Source organism: Ranitomeya imitator, chromosome 1 (assembly GCF_032444005.1).
Source record: "Ranitomeya imitator isolate aRanImi1 chromosome 1, aRanImi1.pri, whole genome shotgun sequence".
NCBI classification, from domain to species: Eukaryota; Metazoa; Chordata; class Amphibia; order Anura; family Dendrobatidae; genus Ranitomeya; species Ranitomeya imitator.
Window position 1 is genome coordinate 30,024,975 of NC_091282.1, and position 17,845 is coordinate 30,042,819.

The 17,845-nt window shown below is 42.8% G+C and overlaps 1 protein-coding gene across 3 annotated transcripts in view; it reads left to right on the plus strand.

The window, feature by feature from the left end:
• Window positions 1-17,845, plus strand: part of FYB1 (FYN binding protein 1) — a 213,317-nt gene that overhangs the window by 25,763 nt on the left and 169,709 nt on the right. The window contains exon 2 of one of the 3 annotated variants that reach the window (XM_069745921.1): window positions 9,656-9,826. The exons of the other annotated variants lie outside the window; for them this stretch is intronic. Coding sequence (XP_069602022.1) covers window positions 9,824-9,826 — 3 coding nt within the window. The 5' untranslated portion in view covers window positions 9,656-9,823. The remainder of the gene's footprint in view (window positions 1-9,655; window positions 9,827-17,845) is intronic. 3 annotated transcript variants of the gene reach the window in all.

The window sequence follows — 17,845 nt, forward strand, 5'->3', positions numbered from 1 at the left end:
TTGTCTGTATAGAGGAGGCCATATTAGAGCGCACACTTCCCTCCTGTATTGTCTGTATAGAGGAGGCCATATTGGAGCACACATTTCCCTCCTGTATTGTCTGTATAGAGGAGGCCATATTGGAGCACACACTTCCCTCCTGTATTGTCTGTATAGAGGAGGCCATATTGGAGCACACACTTCCCTCCTGTATTGTCTGTATAGAGGAGGCCATATTGGAGCACACACTTTCCTCCTGTATTGTCTGTATAGAGGAGGCCATATTGGAGCACACTTCCCTCCTGTATTGTCTGTATAGAGGAGGCCATATTGGAGCACACCCTTCCCTCCTGTATTGTCTGTATAGAGGCGGCCATATTGGAGCACACACTTCCCTCCTGTATTGTCTGTATAGAGGCGGCCATATTGGAGCACACACTTCCCTCCTGTATTTTCTGTATAGAGGAGGCCATATTGGAGCACACACTTCCCTACTGTATTATCTGTATAGAGGAGGCCATATTGGAGCACACACTTCCCTCCTGTATTGTCTGTATAGAGGAGGCCATATTGGAGCACACACTTCTCTCCTGTATTGTCTGTATAGAGGCGGCCATATTGGAGCACACACTTCCCTCCTGTATTGTCTGTATAGAGGCGGCCATATTGGAGCACACACTTCCCTCCTGTATAGTCTGTATAGAGGAGGCCATATTGGAGCACACACTTCCCTCCTGTATTGTCTGTATAGAGGAGGCCATATTGGAGCACACACCTCCTGTATTGTCTGTATAGAGGAGGCCATATTGGAGCACACACTTCCCTCCTTTATAGTCTGTATAGAGGAGGCCATATTGGAGCACACACCTCCCTCCTGTATTGTCTGTATAGAGGAGGCCATATTGGAGCACACACTTCCCTCCTGTATAGTCTGTATAGAGGAGGCCATATTGGAGCGCACACTTCCCTCCTGTACTGTCTGTATAGAGGAGGCCATATTGGAGCACACACTTCTCTCCTGTATTGTCTGTATAGAGGAGGCCATATTGGAGCACACACTTCCCTCCTGTATTGTCTGTATAGAGGAGGCCATATTGGAGCACACACTTCCCTCCTGTATTGTCTGTATAGAGGAGGCCATATTGGAGCACACACTTCCCTCCTGTATTGTCTGTATAGAGGAGGCCATATTGGAGCACACACTTTCCTCCTGTATTGTCTGTATAGAGGAGGCCATATTGGAGCACACACTTCCCTCCTGTATTGTCTGTATAGAGGAGGCCATATTGGAGCACACACTTCCCTCCTGTATTGTCTGTATAGAGGAGGCCATATTGGAGCACACACTTCTCTCCTGTATTGTCTGTAAAGAGGAGGCCATATTGGAGCACACACTTCCCTCCTGTATTGTCTGTATAGAGGAGGCCATATTGGAGCACACACTTCCCTCCTGTATTGTCTGTATAGAGGAGGCCATATTGGAGCACACACTTCTCTCCTGTATTGTCTGTATAGAGGAGGCCATATTGGAGCACACACTTCCCTCCTGTATTGTCTGTATAGAGGCAGCCATATTGGAGCACACACTTCCCTCCTGTATTGTCTGTATATAGGAGGCCATATTGGAGCACACACTTTCCTCCTGTATTGTCTGTATAGAGGAGGCCATATTGGAGCACACACTTCCCTCCTGTATTGTCTGTATAGAGGAGGCCATATTGGAGCACACACTTCTCTCCTGTATTGTCTGTATAGAGGAGGCCATATTGGAGCACACACTTCCCTCCTGTATTGTCTGTATAGAGGCAGCCATATTGGAGCACACACTTCCCTCCTGTATTGTCTGTATATAGGAGGCCATATTGGAGCACACACTTCTCTCCTGTATTGTCTGTATAGAGGAGGCCATATTGGAGCACACACTTCCCTCCTGTATTGTCTGTATAGAGGAGGCCATATTGGAGCACACACTTCCCTCCTGCATTGTCTGTATAGAGGAGGCCATATTGGAGCACACACTTCCCTCCTGTATTGTCTGTATAGAGGCGGACATATTGGAGCACACACTTCCCTCCTGTATTGTCTGTATAGAGGAGGCCATATTGGAGCACACACTTCCCTCCTGTATTGTCTGTATAGAGGAGGCCATATTGGAGCACACACTTCCCTCCTGTATTGTCTGTATAGACGCGGCCATATTGGAGCACACACTTCCCTCCTGTATTGTCTGTATAGAGGAGGCCATATTGGAGCACACACTTTCCTCCTGTATTGTCTGTATAGAGGAGGCCATATTGGAGCACACACTTTCCTCCTGTATTGTCTGTATAGAGTAGGCCATATTGGAGCACACACTTCCCTCCTGTATAGTCTGTATAGAGGAGGCCATATTGGAGCACACACTTCCCTCCTGTATTGTCTGTATAGAGGAGGCCATATTGGAGCACACACTTCCCTCCTGTATTGTCTGTATAGAGGAGGCCATATTGGACTTCCCTCCTGTATTGTCTGTATAGAGGAGGCCATATTGGAGCGCACACTTCCCTCCTGTATTGTCTGTATAGAGGAGGCCATATTGGAGCGCACACTTCCCTCCTGTATTGTCTGTATAGAGGCGGCCATATTGGAGCACACACTTCCCTCCTGTATTGTCTGTATAGAGGAGGCCATATTGGAGCGCACACTTCTCTCCTGTATTGTCTGTATAGAGGAGGCCATATTGGAGCACACACTTCCCTCCTGTATTGTCTGTATAGAGGAGGCCATATTGGAGCACACACTTCTCTCCTGTATTGTCTGTATAGAGGAGGCTATATTGGAGCACACACTTCCCTCCTGTATTGTCTGTATAGAGGAGGCCATATTGGAGCACACACTTCCTGTATAGTCTGTATAGAGGAGGCCATATTGGAGCACACACTTCTCTCCTGTATTGTCTGTATAGAGGAGGCTATATTGGAGCACACACTTCCCTCCTGTATTGTCTGTATAGAGGAGGCCATATTGGAGCACACACTTCCTGTATAGTCTGTATAGAGGAGGACATATTGGAGCACACACTTCCCTCCTGTATTGTCTGTATAGAGGTGGCCATATTGGAGCACACACTTCCCTCCTGTATTGTCTGTATAGAGGAGGCCATATTGGAGCACACACTTCCCTCCTGTATTGTCTGTATAGAGGAGGCCATATTGGAGCACACACTTCCTGTATAGTCTGTATAGAGGAGGCCATATTGGAGCACACACTTCCTGTATAGTCTGTATAGAGGAGGACATATTGGAGCACACACTTCCCTCCTGTATTGTCTGTATAGAGGAGGCCATATTGGAGCACACACTTCCCTCCTGTATTGTCTGTATAGAGGAGGCCATATTGGAGCACACACTTCTCTCCTGTATTGTCTGTATAGAGGAGGCTATATTGGAGCACACACTTCCCTCCTGTATTGTCTGTATAGAGGAGGACATATTGGAGCACACACTTCCCTCCTGTATTGTCTGTATAGAGGTGGCCATATTGGAGTACACACTTCCTGTATAGTCTGTATAGAGGAGGACATATTGGAGCACACACTTCCCTCCTGTATTGTCTGTATAGAGGAGGCCATATTGGAGCACACACTTCCTGTATAGTCTGTATAGAGGAGGACATATTGGAGCACACACTTCCCTCCTGTATTGTCTGTATAGAGGAGGCCATATTGGAGCACACAATTCCCTCCTGTATTGTCTGTATAGAGGCGGCCATATTGGAGCACACACTTCCCTCCTGTATTGTCTGTATAGAGGAGGCTATATTGGAGCACACACTTCCCTCCTGTATTGTCTGTATAGAGGAGGCCATATTGGAGCACACACTTCCCTCCTGTATTGTCTGTATAGAGGAGGCCATATTGGAGCACACACTTCCTGTATAGTCTGTATAGAGGAGGCCATATTGGAGCACACACTTCCTGTATAGTCTGTATAGAGGAGGACATATTGGAGCACACACTTCCCTCCTGTATTGTCTGTATAGAGGAGGCCATATTGGAGCACACACTTCCCTCCTGTATTGTCTGTATAGAGGAGGCCATATTGGAGCACACACTTCCCTCCTGTATTGTCTGTATAGAGGAGGACATATTGGAGCACACACTTCCCCCCTGTATTGTCTGTATAGAGGAGGCCATATTGGAGCACACACTTCCCCCCTGTATTGTCTGTATAGAGGAGGCCATATTGGAGCACACACTTCCCTCCTGTATTGTCTGTATAGAGGAGGCCATATTGGAGCACACACTTCCCTCCTGTATTGTCTGTATAGAGGCGGACATATTGGAGCACACACTTCCCTCCTGTATTGTCTGTATAGAGGAGGACATATTGGAGCACACACTTCCCTCCTGTATTGTCTGTATGGAGGTGGCCATATTGGAGCACACACTTCCCTCCTGTATTGTCTGTGTGGAGGAGGCCATATTGGAGCACACACTTCCCTCCTGTATTGTCTGTGTGGAGGAGGCCATATTGGAGCACACACTTCCCCCCTGTATTGTCTGTATAGAGGAGGCCATATTGGAGCACACACTTCCCTCCTGTATTGTCTGTATAGAGGAGGCCATATTGGAGCACACACTTCCCTCCTGTATTGTCTGTATAGAGGAGGCCATATTGGAGCACACACTTCCCTCCTGTATTGTCTGTATAGAGGCGGACATATTGGAGCACACACTTCCCTCCTGTATTGTCTGTATAGAGGAGGACATATTGGAGCACACACTTCCCTCCTGTATTGTCTGTATGGAGGTGGCCATATTGGAGCACACACTTCCCTCCTGTATTGTCTGTGTGGAGGAGGCCATATTGGAGCACACACTTCCCTCCTGTATTGTCTGTATAGAGGTGGACATATTGGAGCACACACTTCCTGTATAGTCTGTATAGAGAAGGCCATATTGGAGCAAACACTTCCTTCTTGTCTGTATATAGTGTGCAGCAGGGTTTGTGCATTATGGCAGCTGCAGTGAATTAAGGCAATACACAGAGCATGTTATCTAAGTCTCCAGCAGTACAATTGGAGCTTTCAGTAACTTCCCTTTCAATAATAACAAGATGACTCTGTTTTTCTGTCCCAGTCTGTACAGCGAATCTTACAAGTAAGCAGCAGAAAACAGTAAATATCAGCCTATTATGTGCTCTCATGGTCTGTGTGAGAATTGTCATATTTCAACATTTCATGTCAACATTAATAAAAAATACAACCCTAAAAATATTCTGTTCAGATAAAATATTATTTTTAGTTCTTTTTTAATCGGTCGGTGCTGTTCCTCACATGCAAATCATTTCACAATAGAGATCATAAAAAGCTACAAATATATGAACATTGGAAATGTGTATGAAAAACGAAAATCCTTGGGTGTAAAGTAAAAATGTGCTTTTCAGTATTTCATCATTGATGAAAAAAGACGACTGAGGGGCGATCTAATAACCATGTATAAGTATATAAGGGGACAATACAAATATCTCGCTGAGGATCTGTTTATACCAAGGAAGGTGACGGGCACAAGGGGGCATTCTTTGCGTTTGGAGGAGAGAAGGTTTTTCCACCAACATAGAAGAGGATTCTTTACTGTTAGGGCAGTGAGAATCTGGAATTGCTTGCCTGAGGAGGTGGTGATGGCGAACTCAGTCGAGGGGTTCAAGAGAGGCCTGGATGTCTTCCTGGGGCAGAACAATATTGTATCATACAATTATTAGGTTCTGTAGAAGGACGTAGATCTGGGGATTTATTATGATGGAATATAGGCTGAACTGGATGGACAAATGTCTTTTTTCGGCCTTACTAACTATGTTACTATGTTACTATGTTACTATGACACAAAAAGGAACGCTGGTGTTAGTATTTTACATTTTTGGTCATTCCTTCCTTTTTTGTCTGGATGGATTTCTTACTGGTTGCATTAACAGTATTTAGCATTATTAACAGTAATTTTCAGTGTTGGGGCATCTGATCCTCCTGCAATGACCTTGGTTTCACATTGAGTACATACATTACAATAACAGGTTCTGGTTAGTCATTCCTTGAGCGACTTCCACTTTGATCAACAATCACCAAGAAGGGACTTTTCATTTTCTTCGTTGGGTCATTTAGAAAACTGGCTGACAGTGCAAGAGTGACTTGAGCTTAGAAGGTTTTCTTGAAGATGGTTCAACCTCTTGGATGATAAAGTTCCATTAGATATTTGAATACTACAAAAAATGATCTGACCAGGACAGGTGTTGGCAGCAGATTAATCTCTGTACTGTTCAGCCGTTCAATAGTACATATGCTTATTCAAGAACAAAGATAACGCAGCTCACAACTGGTATTTTTATAGCTTAGGATCTTAGCATCTTGTCTGTCAGCTTGCAGAGTGAAAGTAAAATGTGCTCTAGTTACACACACACAGTGAACAGGAACATCCTGGCTCTTTTTTTTAACAATGTATTATTGGCAATACAACATTACTGCTGGAGACAGAAATTACTGCACTATTAAACAGCAGTAAATAGTAGTTGATGCAATATATACAGTAATAAGCATTATTCCAAGAAGTCTACTCAACAATTACTTATCCTGTTAGTTCTATAGTGGTTTTGAGTTCTGCAAATTTGTCTCTTGGAAGTGGCTTTGTCTTAACATCGGTTATCATCTGGTCAGTCTCGCATTAAACAAACCGGACTGTTTAACGTTAATATGTTTGGTTCTCGTATTGATCTTCTCACTGCATGCAAGTTTAGTGCATCCTTGGTTGTTTTCATAAATCACCGTCAAGTTGATGGCTTACCAAGATCACCTAAAAATTGCTTTAACCAAATGACCTCTTGACTTGCATGGGCTGCGGACACCTACTCTGCTTCTGTAGATGACACGGCTACAGACACCTGTTTTCTACTAGTCCAAGAAATTAATTTTTCCCCAAGGTTGAACAAATAGCTGCTTGTCGATTTACGATCACTTAAGTCACCGGCCCAGTCTGCATCCACATAGCCTGTGAGTTTTATATCTCCTGTTGAAGATATCCTTAAATTTATGTCGTAAGCCTCTTTCAAATATCGAAGAGCTCTCTAATCAACATTTCAGTCTTTTTGGCGCATTTTTTCCACATATCTGCAGAGAATTCCAGTTGTTGCTCTGATATTCGGTCAAGTCGTAGTTGCGATGTACTGTATAGAAGTGCCTCCACTGTCTGTCTGTAGTTCTCTTTGTTAGGTGTCAGATCATCTTGTTCTTTCAACCTTAAGAAGGATGGCTCCTTTGGGGTTGATATACCTTTGGCTCCTGACTAGGGCTGGGCAAACCTGAACAGTAAAGTTCAGGGTCTGTACCGAACACCTAGTGTCCATGCATGGACCCCGAACACGGACTTCACCCTCAATCTATCAGAGGTAGATATAATACAAGCTTCCTGCAACTGACCCTGGGGACAGCCAAGAATATCTTAGAGGTAGATGTAAAATAAGCTCCCTGCAACTGACTGTTGTAAGAAAGCAAGAGGTAAGGTCCTGGATTGCAGATATGTGTCACTGAGGTGGTTGGCCTCGGTGATGTAAGTCCCAGGAGAAAGAGTACTCGTAGCAATTGTTTTTTTTTTTTTACTTGATTTGGGGTCCAGGCTTTAGAAGTGACCAAAAGAGCCTAGGTGGGAAAGGTTGCGGCATATTTCAGACCAGGTCAGTCTTAAACAGGTAGATGTAATACAAGGTCTCTGCAACTGAGCCTGCGGGCATCCAAGATACCATTAGAGCTAGATGTAACACAAGCTCAGGAGACAAAAGACTAGAATGTAAACGCTTGAATTATGGGCTAAAGCCGAAGGTGACCAGAAGGGAAGCACTGGTTTGCAAGTTGCCATCATGCATAAAAATCTTTTTCCGAAGCTTTTTACTTGAACGGTGAAATAGAAGGCTGAATATGGGAGGGTCTCTTGCTTGGCGCTAACAAAAATTGACTTATGTGGTAACCACAGATAGGTGGCGCTAGAGAGATGCCTTCTTTTAATACTTATAATAAAAAAGCAAACTAAGGTCCTAAATTATGCTAGCTTTTCATGTGTCGAAAAAAGTAAGAGTCAAATAGAAAGTAGCATGACTGAAGGATCAGGCCACACATGGCTCATTTGTTAGGCTACGTTCACATTTGCGTTGTTGTGTGCTGCGTCGGCGATGCAACGGCGATGCAACGCACAACGCATGCAAAACGCATGCAAAAACGCATTGTTTTGTGACGCATGCGTCCATTTTTGGCCGTTTTTAGGCGCAAAAAAAAATGCAACTTGCTGTGTCCTCTGCGCCCTGACGCTTGCGCCAAAAAAGACGCATGCATCACAAAACGCAACAAAACGCATGTCCATGCGCCCCCATGTTAAATATAGGGGCGCATGACGCATGCATCGCCGCGGTTGCGCCCGACGCGCCGCAAATGTGAGCGTAGCCTTGGTACCTTGGAGATGCATAGATCTGCTTTGGTGCTTTAGACAAAAAAACGGTAGAAAATATGAAATTTTAAAAAATTTGTTATAATTTTTTTTATCTTATATGTTCTGGAGGAGTGCAATCAATGGTTGCAAAGGTGAATTTCATTTTTTTTTAAAGGACATAGGAAGATATGAAGAAGGGTTAATAGTAGTGATGAGCGAGCTTTATCTGAGGTGTTATCTGAGCATGCTCAAATGGTAATCAAGCTTTTTCGACATGCTCGAAAAATATGCTCAAGTCGCCGCTGCTGTTTGACAGCCGCAAAAAATGCAGGGATGAACTAATAGACAACCATTCACTGCATGTTTTGTAGTTGTTGAACAGCCATGGGGACTTGAGCAAATTTTCCGAGCATGCTGAAAATGCTCGATTAGGACACGAGCATGCTCAGATAACACCTTATGAGCACGCTCGCTCATCCCTAGTTAATAGTAGAGATGAGCAAACAGGTTCACCGGACTCCAGTCAAGTGGCTACATCAGGAATCCGTAGCCGGATCGGCATCCCCGTAGCCTCTTCAAATTAGTAGTTCTGGTTCAACGTCATCCGATTCTTGGATCCCATTCAACCGTTGAAGTCTATGGGTCCGTAGAAAACAACGGACCGCACACGGATGACATCCACTGACAGAATGGAAAAGGTGAAAAAAAAATGTCTCCACCTCCGAGAAAATCTCACCCCTCTCCAATCACCCTTTGATCACGGTCCGATATGATCAGCACAATCGGTTTTCTCTGTTGACAGAATACACGGTTGGGTGGTCCCAGCCTATTAGTGAAGCTGTATAGCGCTAACACAAAATGCCAGGAAAGTTTACAATATATTCACATTTGGCGGACAGGCTGTGGATTTTTTTTTTCCGGTAATTTCTTCTGACTTTGTGCCAAAAATATAAAGAAAATCCATACAATGTTTCTGATATGTGATACTTTCCTTTTAGTATTTTAAATCTTTTATTATGTAACTTAATACGCGAGAAAACCAGTTTACTCCAAGATGTAATGTTAAGCAGAAGGAAATGTCATCCACGTTTCTTTACAAAATCCGAAAAAAAAACAAAAAACGTAAGACGCTCGGTATAAGACTATGCAAATACAGAAGGCAGGAAACTCAGGATTGACGGCTCGCAATGTCACTTGCATTTTTCTAATGTTACGTAATTATCTTTTAAAAAGGGAACATTCTTCAATGGCAAAGTCAGATAATGGATCAATGATTAGAGGGAATGAGAGAGAAGCCAAAAGAAAGAGGAAGTGTTCTGAGTGCGGCGTCCAGTCCATGCGAAGGGATAATCATTAGCCTCAGACGACACTACACCGCCAGAAAGTGCACGCAGCAGCACGATGGTGAGTACGGTGCGTGACTGCGTTACCGATAGGTTCCTATTGTCACCTGTTCTGAGACCTGGATACATTGATATTTGCTTCTGCACCACTGAATACAAGAAAAACATCACAACTGTGCACAGTCAGCTGTGGGTCACAACAGGGAAGTGATTCCCGTAAGAATAGGCATAGTACATCTCCGTCAAAGGGTGTGTGTACAATGAAGAGAGAGAGAAAGTTTATCTGCTGCTTTACATTCAGAATAAGTTGTATTAGCGCTGTATGGCGGTGTTATATAAAGGCTATGGACGTCTTTTCGGCATGTATTTTGGCTTAATAGCAATTTTGCAACATTGCTTCATTCAAAATTTGCTAGGATTTGTTTTCTGCATCCTATATTTATCACTGTACATGGCAGACTGCAGAATGAGTTAACAGAGACTCGGTCAGTGAAACAGTTCTATGAGCTGTGACTCTCATCTTCTGCAACATTGTTTAATTCACAGGTTGTTAGCATTTTTTTTCCTGCATCCTATATTTATCACTGTACATAGCAGAATGGGTTAGCAGAGACTCAGTCAGTAAATTAGTTTTATGGACTTTGACTCTTATCTTCTGCAACTTTGTTTCATTCAAAATTTGGTTATAGTTATAGTTATTAAGGTTGAAGGAAGACTTTAAGTCCATCTAGTTCAACCCATAGCCTAACCTAACTTGCCCTAACATGTTGATCCAGAGGAAGGCAAAAAAAAACCCATGTGGCAAAGAGTAAGCTCCACCTTGGGGAAAAAAATTCCTTCCCGACTCCACATACGGCAATCAGACTAGTTCCCTGGATCAACGCCCTATCAAGGAATCTAGTGTATATACCCTGTAACATTATACTTTTCCAGAAATGTATCCAGTCCCCTCTTAAATTTAAGTAATGAATCACTCATTACAACATCATACGGCAGAGAGTTCCATAGTCTCACTGCTCTTACAGTAAAGAATCCGCGTCTGTTATTATGCTTAAACCTTTTTTCCTCCAAACGTAGAGGATGCCCCCTTGTCCCTGTTTCAGGTCTATGATTAAAAAGATCATCAGAAAGGTCTTTGTACTGTCCCCTCATATATTTATACATTAAAATAAGATCTCCCCTTAGTCTTCGTTTTTCCAAACTAAATAGCCCCAAGTGTAATAACCTATCTTGGTATTGCAGACCCCCCAGTCCTCTAATAACCTTGGTCGCTCTTCTCTGCACCCGCTCCAGTTCAGCTATGTCTTTCTTATACACCGGAGACCAGAACTGTGCACAGTATTCTAAGTGTGGTCGAACTAGTGACTTGTATAGAGGTAAAATTATGTTCTCCTCATGAGCATCTATGGCACTTTTAATGCATCCCATTATTTTATTTGCCTTTGTAGCAGCTGCCTGACACTGGCCACTGGATGCCTGACACTGGCCACTGGTAGCATTTGTCTTCTGCATCCTATATTTATCACTGTGCATAGCAGACTGCAGAATGGGGTAACAGGGACTCGGTCAGTGAAACAGTTCTATGGGCTGTGAGAGATCAGGAGAAGAGAAATAAAAGTTTTTAGACCAGAGAATGAACTGTAAAGCAGACTGTAGAATTAGTTAACACAGAGTCAGTCAGTGAAACATTTCTATGGGCTGTAACTCTTATCTTCTGCAACATTGTTTTATTCAAAATGTGTTAACATTTGTTTTCTGCATCCTATATTTATCACTGTACATGGCAGACTGCAGATCGAGTTAACAGAGACTCGGTCAGAGAAACGGTTCTATGGGCTGTGACTCTCTCATCTTTTGCAACATTGTTTCATTCACAGGTTGTTAGCATTTTTTTTCCTGGATCCTATATTTATCACTGTACATAGCAGAATGGGTTAGCAGAGACTCAGTCAGTAAAACAGTTTTATGGGCTGTGACTCTTATCTTCTGCAACTTTGTTTCATTCAAAATTTGGTAGCATTTGTCTTCTGCATCCTATATTTATCACTGTGCATAGCAGACTGCAGAATGGGGTAACAGGGTCTCGGTCAGTGAAACAGTTCTATGGGCTGTGAGAGATCAGGAGAAGAGAAATAAAAAATTTTAGACCAGAGAATGAACTGTACAAAGCAGACTGTAGAATTAGTTAACATAGAGTCAGTCAGTGAAACAGTTCTATGGGCTGTAACTCTTATCTTCTGCAACATTGTTTTATTCAAAATTTGTTAACATTTGTTTTCTGCATCCTATATTTATCACTGTACATGGCAGACTGCAGAACGAGTTAACAGAGACTCGGTCAGTGAAACAGTTCTATGGGCTGTGATTCTCTCATCTTTTGCAACATTGTTTCATTCACAATTTTTTAGCATTTTTTTCTGGATCCTATATTTATCACTGTACATAGCAGAATGAGTTGGCAGAGACTCAGTCAGTAAAACGGTTTTATGGGCTGTGACTCTTATCTTCTCCATCATTGTTTCATTCAAAATTTGGTAGCATTTGTCTTCTGCATCCTATATTTATCACTGTGCATAGCAGACTGCAGAATGAGGTATCAAAGACTTGATCAGTGAAACAATTCTAAGGACTGTGACTGTTATCTTCTAGGCTTATTTATGGTCACCTCAAGGGTCAACTTTCATCCTGAGTTCAGGAGAAGAAAAATAATTTTTTTAGACCAGAGAATGAGCTCACTGAGGAATAAACTGGTAACTTATTCTGCTGTCTGTTTGTGCATGTACCATGATACATATAGGCTGCAGAAGACAAACACTCCAACATTTGTAATTACACTCTATGGAAAGAAATACACACATATAAAGAAAGAAATGCCCCCAAAGTGTCCAAAGTATCCTTCAATCCCTGCATGAGGTTGTTACTTTGATGCTGTGCTGCAAAATTATTGGGCACAATTGGATTTATTTTTGGGCTCCAAAGTATTTTTGCACTAAGGCATCCTTAAAAAGTTTGCATTGTTAAGCTTCTTCATCCAATATTTGTCACTGTACATAACAGACTGCAGAACGAGTTACTAGTGATCTGCCAGTGAGCTCGTTCTCTGGTCTCTAAAGCCTATCTCTCTTCTCCCAATTTATCTTTTATGCTAACTCATGACCACATCAAAGTACAATTTTCAGCTTTATAAAGATGGTTCCGGAGACAAGAAGTGAAATAGACCATGAGGCGCTCAGCTCATTAATCAGGGTGCTAGTCTTCTGGTTTATACACTTTATCTTTCCTCTCCTAATCCATTGAATAAGCTTATTCATGACCAAATCAAAGTTCGCATACTCTGAATGAGCTCACTGACGGAATTACTGCTAACTCCTTCTGCAGTCTACTATGTACAGTGATGCATTGAGGATGTAGAAGACAAATTATCCTAAATTAATAACTGAATCCTATTAGAAAAGTCTATTTTAACTGAAAATATATGAATTTAAAGGGCATCTTTCAGTAGGATCAACCCTCCTAAGAGCTGGTAATGTGCTCTGGAGGCGGAGTCTCATAGAGATCTATGTCCGGCCCATAGATCTTAACAGCTCATTTACATATGTGAAAAATCTGGATTTCTCTGGTATAAAACATCAGATCGCAAATATTAAGGTATCGTTTTATTCAGCTTCCTATGGCCGACGTGCCCTTATAGATGGCTTAGGAGGGTAGAGGCTACGGACAAATTAGGAACATTATCTTTACTATGGTTGCACTTATGTAATATAAATGATTAAACCTTCTTCCTCTTTCACATGAAAACGATTACGCTGTGATGTTCTCTGCATGTCAATTCCTCAAAAATTTCCACCCAAAATGTAACTTCTAGAAAGATTCGAAGTGCGGAATGTTAGAAAAAGGCAACAATGTATCACTGTAAAAAAATGCTACAATTGTATAAGTAGAAAGTTCTACAACTTTCTAATAAAGTTTGGAAAGAATGAATGAGGAATCAGGTTTTATTCTCCAGTCTGCTAGAATAAGATTGTTCAGCTGCCCGTGTACGATATATGGTGGTCTAGGTGCTGCTGTTCTGGTATCAAAAAGTTACTCATTTTTCCACATTTCATTATTATTGGAAAAAATGTGGGACTCTTTACAATTTCTCTTTCAAAAAGTTGGCAGAGCTAGTGCAAAAATGCCAAAAATCACATCATTTTGTTTCTTAAAGGGAATTTGTGAGATGTAATCCGTGAGTACACTGATGTAGGGGCAAAGACCCTGATTCCAGAGATGTGTCTCTTACTGGGCTGTTTGTTCCAGTTGTGACACAATCACAGTTTTCTCTGCTATAGATGTAGCAGAGCTCGGAATGCTGAGCTGTGTATAACCCCGCCCAAACCCCTGATTGCCAGCTTCATGTTATCCAATCAGTGGTGGGGGCGGGATTATACAGATTAGCTGGACTACCTTGCATGGGACACCTAGTCCTGTCCTGATAATCTCCTGCTGATAAAACACTGATTGCATTGAAAGTACAGGAGCTGCTGAACAAGTGATACATCACTGGAATCAGGTTATCAGCCCCTATAGTATGCTGCTCTCAGGTTAAATAGCAAAAACCTGCTGACATATTCCCTTTAAGAATTTGTGACTTTTTATCTCTAGTTTTATGTCATTCTGTCCTTTCTGAATAACATCCATCTAATTATAATTCTTCACCATTTTCACTAAATTTGACTGCACCGGTGAATGGGAGCACTTTTTCATTGCAAATTAGAGAAAATTAATTGAAATGAATGGAGCTGAGCTGCAACATCGGACACATCAGGAAGAAAGCAGAGACATTTTTTATAATCCTAGACATCCCCATTTAAAAAATGATGCAAAAATATAGAGAAATGTTGCAATTTTCACTTTGGCGACTTTTGTCAATTCTAGACTATAACTTCCTGTTCTTTCAGGAAATTCCCATGTATATTAGCAGGAATAGACTGAATCACACCCTATCTATCCTGTAGAAGCCGTGTCATTTTAACCCTGTCTGTGACGATAATGAGACTGATGAAAAGTCTTCTATAAAGAACAGCAAGAATGAGACTAAAATGAACCCCAGTGGCTAGTGTGAAAATTGCATGATTTAGTGTGTTTTTTTATATACAGATATTAATAAAAAAAATATAAAAAAAAACCACATTTAAAATAAAAAAAGATGAAAAACATGTAAATTTTTGATTCCCTTTAAGAATCAATTATCCCCGCTGCTCACACTAATTTGTCATGACCCAGGGTTGTTTGGTTGCCCCTGGTTCCTTTCTGAAGGAGATTTACAGTTATATGAAAAAGTTTGGGCACCCCTATTAATCTTAAGCTTAATGTTTTATAAAAAATTGTTTTTTTTTTGCAACAGCTATTTCAGTTTCATATATCTAATAACTGTTGGACACAGTAATGTTTCTGCCTTGAAATGAGGTTTATTGTACTAACAGAAAATGTGCAATCTGCATTGAAACAAAATTTGACAGGTGCATAAGTATGGGCACCCCACCAGAAAAGTGACATTAATATTTAGTAGATCCTCCTTTTGCAAAAATAACAGCCTCTAGTCGCTTCCTGTAGCTTTTAATGAGTTCCTGGATCCTGGATGAAGGTATTTTTGACCATTCCTCTTTACAAAACAATTCCAGTTCAGTTAAGTTTGATGGTCGCCGAGCATGGACAGCCCTCTTCAAATGATCCCACAGATGTTCAATGATATTCCGGTCTGGGGACTGGGATGGCCATTCCAGAGCAGTGTAATTGTTCCTCTGCATGAATGCCTGAGTAGATTAGGAGCGGTGTTTTGGATCATTGTCTTTCTGAAAGATCCTTCTCCTGCGTAACTTCAACTTTGTCACTGATTCATGAACATTATTGTCAAGAATCTGCTGATACTGAGAGGAATCCATGCGTCCCTCAACTTTAACAAGATTCCCGGTGCCGGCATTGGCCACACAGCCCCAAAGCATGATGGAACCTCCACCAAATTTTACTGTGGGTTCCAAGTGTTTTTCTTGGAATGCTGTGTTTTTTGGCCGCCATGCATAACGCCTTTTTGTACGACCAAACAACTCAATCTTGGTTTCATCAGTCCACAGGACCTTCTTCCAAAAAGAAATTGGCTTCTCCAAATGTGCTTTTGCATACCTCAGCCGACTCTGTTTGTGGCGTGCTTGCAGAAACGGCTTCTTTCGCATCACTCTCCCATACAGCTTCTCCTTGTGCAAAGTGCGTTGTATAGTTGACCGATGCACAGTGACACCATCTGCAGCAAGTTGATGCTGCAGCTCTCTAGAGGTGGTCTGAAGATTGTCCTTGACTGATCTCACCATTCTTCTTCTCTGCCTTTCTGATGTTTTTCTTGGCCTGCCACTTCTGGCCTTAACAAGAACTGTACCTGTGTTTTTCCATTTCCTTACTATGTTCCTCACAGTGGAAATTGACAGGTTAAATATCTGAGACAGCTTTTTGTATCCTTCCCCTGAACAACTATGTTGAATAATCTTTGTTTTCAGATCATTAGACAGTTGTTTTGAGGAGCCCATGATCCCACTCTTCAGAGGAGATTCAAACAGGAGAACAACTTGCAAGTGGCCACTTTAAGTAGCTTTTCTCATGATTGCATACACCTGGCTATGAAGTTCAAAGCTCAATGAGGTTAGAAAACCAAAAAAAGTGCTTTAGTAAGTCAGTAAAAAGTAGGTAGGAGTATTTAAAACAAGAAAATGATAAGGGTGCCCATACTTATGCACCTGTCAAATTTTGTTTGAATGCAGATTGCACATTTTCTGTTAGTACAATAAATCTAATTTCAAGGCAGAAACATTACTGTGTCCAACAGTTATTAGATATATGAAACTGAAATAGCTGTTGCAAAAAAACCATTTTTGCAAAACATTAAGCTTGGGACCTGTTCTCTTCAACATATTCATTAATGATCTGGTAAAATATCGATATTTGCAGATGATACAAAACTATGTAAAGCAGTTAATACAAGAGAAGATAGTATTCTGCTACAGATGGATCTGGATAAGTTGGAAACTTGGGCTGAAAGGTGGCAGATGAGGTTTAACAATGATAAATGTAAGGTTATACACATGGGAAGAAGAAATCAATATCACCATTACACACTGAACGGGAAACCACTGGGTAAATCTGACAGGGAGAAGGACTTGGGGATCCTAGTTAATGATAAACTTACCTGGAGCAGCCAGTGCCAGGCAGCAGCTGCCAAGGCAAACAGGATCATGGGGTGCATTAACCCCTTCCCGACCCATGACGCCACGTAGGCGTCATGAAAGTCGGTGCCATTCCGACCCATGACGCCTATGCGGCGTCATGGAAAGATCGCGTCCCTGCAGATTGGGTGAAAGGGTTAACTCCCATTTCACCCGATCTGCAGGGACAGGGGGAGTGGTAGTTTAGCCCAGGGGGGGTGGCTTCACCCCCTCGTGGCTACGATCGCTCTGATTGGCTGTTGAAAGTGAAACTGCCAATCAGAGCGATTTGTAATATTTCACCCATTATAACGGGTGAAATATTACAATCCAGCCATGGCCGATGCTGAAATATCATCGGCCATGGCTGGAAATACTAGTGTGCCCCCACCCCACCCCTCCGATCGCCCCCCCACCCCCCCGATCTGGCCGGTACACTGCTCCGGCTCCCCTCCGTCCAGTGCTCCGCTCCCCCCCGTGCTCGTGTCCGCTCCCCCCGTGCTCCAATCACCCCCCCGTGCTCCAATCACCCCCCCTGCACTCCGATCCACCCCCCCGTGCTCCGTTCCACCCCCCGTGCTCCGTTTCAGCCCCCCCGTGCTCCGTTCCACGCCCCCCGCGCTCCGTTCCACCCCTCCCGCGCTCCGATTACCCCCCCCCGTGCTCCGATCCCCCCCCCGTAGTCCCCCCCACCCTATCATACTTACCGATCCAGCCGTGGTCCCGTCCGTCTTCTCCCGGGCGCCGCCATCTTCCAAAATGGCGGGCGCATGCGCAGTGCGCCCGCCGAATCTGCCGGCCGGCAGATTCGCTCCAAAGTGCATTTTGATCACTGAGATATAATCTAT